Source organism: Petromyzon marinus, chromosome 6 (assembly GCF_048934315.1).
Source record: "Petromyzon marinus isolate PM22_M1 ecotype Great Lakes invasive population chromosome 6, UKy_Petmar_22M1.pri1.0, whole genome shotgun sequence".
NCBI classification, from domain to species: Eukaryota; Metazoa; Chordata; class Hyperoartia; order Petromyzontiformes; family Petromyzontidae; genus Petromyzon; species Petromyzon marinus.
This window is the reverse complement of record NC_133672.1, coordinates 2570359-2576358: the sequence shown is the minus strand read 5'-3', so window position 1 is coordinate 2576358 and position 6000 is coordinate 2570359. Positions and strand designations below refer to the sequence as shown.

Below are 6000 nucleotides of genomic sequence, written 5' to 3'. Positions count from 1 at the left end.
CGGGTCCGCCACTCCCTGCGCCAGGGGTCGGCACGACACGACGGGGACATATCGCGCGCTCTCCCTGCCCGCTGGCACGCGCTCTCGCTCGGGGTCTCGCCACCACAATTCCTCGACGCAAACTCAACCCGCGTTGATTAAAGGTGGCTCAGATAAATAAAACCACGTCCAGTGCTCGGCACTCAATGGATTTGCGCTGTCACTCGATCAAGCGCGGGGCTAACTCGGCGCCACCACGGCGGTCGGAGCGGTTTTAAAACCGTGCAAAGCACGCGGGGACTGAATGTTCACGCGCTCTTTGGTTACGGGCGCAGATAATGCAACGCACACAACTCCGCAGACCGCCTTTTGAACGAGGCGCGTTCAGGAGGAAGGAGGCCCCGTCTCGGTCGCCATCGGATTGCGCGCCTCGCCGCCGCCCCGTACCTGCCGCGTGTTGTATTTGTGCAGCACAATGCCGAGCGCAAAGAACCAAGAGGGGGGGGGGGGGGGGGGAAACCACTCTCCCTCGGCCCGCAATCACGGCGCCCCCCCCCCCGCCCGCCGTGCCAGCGTGCTGGCCCCCAGGTGAAGCTTTGAAGTGCGGGCAATTTACCGCCCTCCCAAACCCAACCACCCAGCCACACACCCATCCACTCACCCACTCACCATCCACCCCCCACCCCGTCATCCACAACTACTGAACCACTCGCGAACCGCCCGCCGTCTGCAACCACGAGCGTTCACCAATCACCCACCAACAATCGACCACTCAACACTTAACCAACCATCAGCCACCGACCATCTACAATATTCTCTTCTTGCGTATGACTTCCATATGTTCGGGAGTTAAATGCAAATTTCGAGGTCTGCTAGCCGCGAGGGGGCTTCAGGAGAGAGTTCGTGTCATTATGCTATTCCTCATTGACCACTCACAAACAATAACTCACCACCCTCAACTAACTACTCATCAAAATCACCAACCAAACATTAACTACCCACCCGCCCAGTTTAACACGGAGGCTTTCACGACCAATACTATTCATGTTTTTTTTTTAGATCTGTAAATATACCCACCCACCAACCACCACCACCATTCAAAACTACAAATCATCCACATAGCTACCCACCACTGATTACAGCCAACCATTACTCACCCTCCAATCGTAAACCTGTCGGTTACAGACAACGGGTCACCGACCACCAACGCTGAACCCAAAGTGACGAAGGCTCGTGGTGTATCGCGTCTGTTGGGATCCGCACGGCGCCAGTGAGGTCGCACAAAATCCCATATCTGACATCACGGATCAAAATAAAGTGAAAGAATTTGAGACTGCTGTCTTGCGAGTCAAACGTAGTCTTAAGACACACCGGAACAACACGCGCAAAAATGTAAGCTCAGCATGTACTCTGTAGTAGAAAAAAAGACAGTCAACACGTTTTTATCGTGAAAACTTTATCAAAATTTAAACATAAATAAAAGTTTAATTACGAGCACACGCATTGGTTTTTTTTTTCACACACACGCAACAAACAAACTGTAAACCGTTGTGAGCAAAACACAGCAACGATCACTCTTCTTCGAAACAAAAAAGAATGTAGACCAAGAGGTGGCCAGTGTGTAGAACCCTTTGTATTGTGGTTCTACGCTTCAGCCTGTATATGACATATCACTTGCATAGATCATGGACATTGCTTTTAAAACAGCCGTCGCAGGCGAAGTTCGGTAACCAATGTGAGCCAATGGAATGGTTGTACGCTTGCGGGTGAAGCCAGTGGCGTATTGTGGTTGGCATGAGCCCTGGAGCAAGCAATGTAAGGGGGCCCCTTGTCTGGAGCCCAGGCTCCTTCGGCCCATGGGTTGTGGTGCATGTACACCGCCTGCACACTCAATAGCTACATTGCTGGGTGAAATCATATAGCCTTCAAGTACCCCCCTGTGTTAGATTGCCTTGCACAGAATGGACCCTGTGCTAAGACTGACTTGCACAAGCAATGGCTTAAGAGAAAACAATAGCAGAGCTGATTTCATGCATCGACAGAAATACATTTTTCTCCAAAAGCGATCAAACTCTTTCCAATCGATCAGACCGATTAACTGTCAATAATCGACAAAACCCACCTCTGCCAATGCCTAAATTAGGATCAGTGCTTGAATATTATTGTGTAAAGCTATTAGAAGTGTTTTGTGTTAAGGCTGAGGAATGTAGAACATGTCAGCATTGCCAGGAGTAATCATTCACATGTACAAAATTCACGAAGTAATATGTGTTTTGCTTTTAGTGTTATAAAAGAGGGATTATACACAGCCTCCTTATTCCCACACGGCACCGTGTGTGTTCAAACAACCTCCCGGCAAACCCAATCCTGGAGCAACAACAGCACACAGAACACTCCATTCAAAACACTCACAGCCACGTGTGACTGATCAATCAGTTGGTTTTCCTGAGAAATGGGAGAGGCAGCCGCAAGCGGCAGCGGCGCACCGTAATCCGCCACAGCTGTTCATATAACCCACGACCCCGCCATGGAATTTCACAGCGACGAGGTTCTCAATGATGCTGCCAAATACAGCTGATGACGACCGCCATGGTATTTCACAGCGACGAGGTTTTCAATGATGCTGCCAAATACAGCTGATGACGACCGCCATGGAATTTCACAGCGACGAGGTTTTCAATGATGCTGCCAAATGCAGTTGATGACGGCGAAGAGGTAAACCTTGCTAACGAACTGCATTAATGACTGGCGCAACGTACAACAATGGCTAACGTGGGATTCAGGGTTGGAGTGGTGGCGCAGTGGTCAGCACACTGTGCTACGAGCCTTCCAACCCGAGTTAAGAGTTCTAAATGATATCAGATCTGGTCGTAACTACCCATTCCCACTCAACACCAAGTGATGAAGTATTGTGAGGCAGGACTAAATGACCAGCACAGCCTGGAGAGGGGAGGTGAGGCCTTTATCTAGAAACTGACTGACAAAGAACGGTAATTTAATATTAATCAATGTTGCATTCAAACGACTATACCCAACCTGGTCCTGTGAAATAATGCCGTGCAGCGAACGGGGGTCTGAGAAGGGAGCTCCAGGTAGAAAGCTTTTGTTGGCTACCCCCCCTACGAGCAGGGCTGGCACGTGTTCCTTATTTCACAGAATTTTCATTATTACGTGGCAATTTTAAATGCTTATCGGCAATGTAGCTTTGCAAAAAAAATTCGTAAAACAGCATTAGGCTAAGTCGCCGCATGGCAGATCAACGTTTCAAATTGACAAGCAATAATGCAAGACTTAAAAAATATAAAGAAACGGCACGAAACCAGGGCACAAACCTTTGGTCTCGCAATAATCTCTTAAATGCATCAAGACTGCTGCTGCGTGTGAAAGAACAGTATGCGGTGTGGACTTCAACTGCAATTACATGTTTGCCAATGTGATATAGCAAATAATGTGGTCTAACGCCAGTCACCATTAGTGCACCGGTTAAACTACTATATCCTGAAAAATGCGGCACCAAATGCCAAAATTTTCACTGAAGGGAACCCAACACAAACACAACATTTAGGGCAGGAATCAGTGATGTCTAAAGTGATATTTGAATTGGGTGGCACAGGAGTCAGCGCACTGCACCATAAACCCAGCGACCTGAGTTCAATTCCTAGCCATGGCGAACATGAGTGGAGTGACATCTGAACCAGCCATGCACCTCCCCCCCCCAGCCCCCTTTCATAGAGCCACATTGACCAATGTAGTCAAGTATGGTCAAACAAGCCCCATGACCAACATGGGTATGGGAGGCCTTCCAACGATTGACACTGGATAGTATTTTGTTATCCTGATTAAACTGTTTAAATAGATGGAGAAATTTTGATTTAAAGCTTTCGTGACTGCAGGGATTCATATTCTTGGTTCTTTCGATAAAGTCACGTAGAAGGGAAACAATAAAATAATAAAAATATAAAACAATACAATTCTCACGACGTTTCGACTGCAACACAAGCATTCATCATCAGGTGTGAAAACCACAACAAATTTTCTTGTTGTGGTTTGCACACCTGATGATGATTGCTTGTGTTGCAGTCGAAACGTCGTGAGAATTTTATTGTTTTATATTTTTATTATTTGTTTCCCTTCTACGTGACATTACCGAAAGAACCAAGAAAGATGGAGAAATGTCTAAAATGACGTCCATTGGTAGAAAAAATGCCTTCAAGTGGCCAAACATTACTTTAATCCCTTTTTTGAGGGTGATTTGTAAAAGACGAATATGCTTTAATCCTCATGAAAGAATGTCAACTAAGCACGTTGCATTTAATTTTGGATGGAATATTTCCTGTACACATCTTCCTTAACTTGCATCTCAATGCACATATTTGGAGCTCAATCTATTTAACATTGCAGTGTTTCATGCTATAAACCAGGAGTGCAGGACTTTCTCCTTACATGGCTGAAGTAGGACTTTAAAATCCCTTTGGCGGGGGCCACACATGAACACACACCACAGTCGCTTCTATCGCTGATGCCCCTGCAGTGACAGAAGTTGATTGAACGTGCTGAAATCTGAAACAGTGTGCACTGCCAAGTTGGAAATATTTCCCTCAAGTACCCGATTTTTGTGGCTAAGATGTTCGAAGCGATGGATAAAAAATCGTTTGTGGGCCATTTATAAGTGGGAGGCCTCATGTGGCCAAGGGTCATATTTGGTCAGCGGGCCATATGTTCCTGACCCCTAGTCTAAAGCCCACAACAAGCACCATCGGCTGCCACTTCAAGTGCACTTCAAGTGTGCCTCAAGTGCACTTCGATCGCCTTTCAAACGCTCAACGCGACGTGGTCGTAGTTCGACAGCGGCGCTGCCCGCGAGGCTCGGGGATCGCCGTGGGGGGCCCCACGTCGCCCCGAGGGAGCGCTACGTGCCCCGCAGGGACCCCTCGGATACGTCCTGCAGCGTGTCCTCGCTGCCGCTGTCCCCGCCCTCATCGCGCCGCCGTATCCCCGGCGCAGACGCGGGCGCCTGCGCGGCACCGCTCGGCCGCCCGCCAACTTGCCGGGAGTCTCCTGCCACACAGACGTCCAGCACAGGTTGTCAGCACAGGGGTGGTGTTGGGGTTTGACTCATTCTCGAGCCGTGCACTGCTTGTGGTTAAGCCAAGTGTATTTGCAGGGCTCCAGTCAAGCGTGTAATGATGGAAGGAGTCTACCCCCCCCCCCATGAAGTGATTCCAGGAATTTTTACAATTCTGGTTCACGGTTCGATTCGAGAATCAATAGATTTTTTTTGGTCTCAATGTTGCTGTCTCGTTTGCATTGTTTCTAATTTAGTCGTCTTTTTTGTGCAGTTGTTGGCTCCCTTCGGCTAAATTTAACAGCATATATTATGAAATGTAATGTGTGTGAGTGGCAAATAACAGATTCTCACAAAGCACACTTCAAGGCACGCATCACAAGCGCAAACGTCGCTTCTTACTCGGTGCGCCGTTTCACGCCGAGCTGCAAATCAAGGCAGCAATTTAAATCCTCCCCCAACACCCCCCCCCCTCTTTGCAATCAAACTACCCAAGCAGAAAGCCTCGACAGTCAATTTAAGCAAAGCTAACCCAAGGGTTAACCTTTAAAACCTCTTGTGTTTCTCTGCCTGAGAGGGACGCTTAAATTTAACGTGAGCGGCGAGATGTTACGAGCGCAGAGCGGTGGGGGTGGGCGGGCCGTGCCTGCAGCGCCGTGCAGGTAGCGGCCAGGCTCCACCACGGTGCGGCAAAGGTCCCCCGAGGCCAACTCCTCTGCTCCTGCGGAACGGAAACACAGTTCGTCCGTGACCGCCACAACCGCGGGACGCTACCAGAGCTCGAGCGCAGCTACTCGTTGACCCCGCTCGTTACTTTTCAACGATCGGCTAATTTTTGCGTGGACGTAAAAAGATCCCGTGACGAAAAGTTCGCAAGAGTTGTGCCTTTGTATTGCTGGTGTCGCGACTAATTACGTGCAATCGCTAAAAAGGTCAATTTGTCACTTCCTGAATGT

The 6000-nt window shown here is 48.8% G+C and overlaps 1 protein-coding gene and 1 long non-coding RNA gene across 5 annotated transcripts in view; one reads left to right on the top strand and one right to left on the bottom strand.

Annotated features, from left to right (window-relative positions):
* The first annotated feature begins 482 nt into the window (after positions 1–482).
* LOC142922894 (uncharacterized) lies at positions 483–1496 on the top strand. Its single transcript, XR_012940404.1, has 2 exons — positions 483–567; positions 1165–1496. It is a non-coding gene; the product is annotated as an uncharacterized LOC142922894 (long non-coding RNA).
* The window catches only part of KIAA0586 (KIAA0586 ortholog), a 194526-nt gene continuing 189944 nt past the window's right edge, over positions 1419–6000 (bottom strand). For all 4 annotated transcript variants that reach the window (XM_076063801.1, XM_032948384.2, XM_076063819.1 and 1 more), the window contains 2 exons: positions 5691–5765; positions 1419–5037 (listed from right to left, as the gene is read on the bottom strand). In XM_076063801.1, coding sequence (XP_075919916.1) covers positions 4889–5037; positions 5691–5765 — 224 coding nt within the window. In that variant the 3' untranslated portion in view covers positions 1419–4888. The remainder of the gene's footprint in view (positions 5038–5690; positions 5766–6000) is intronic.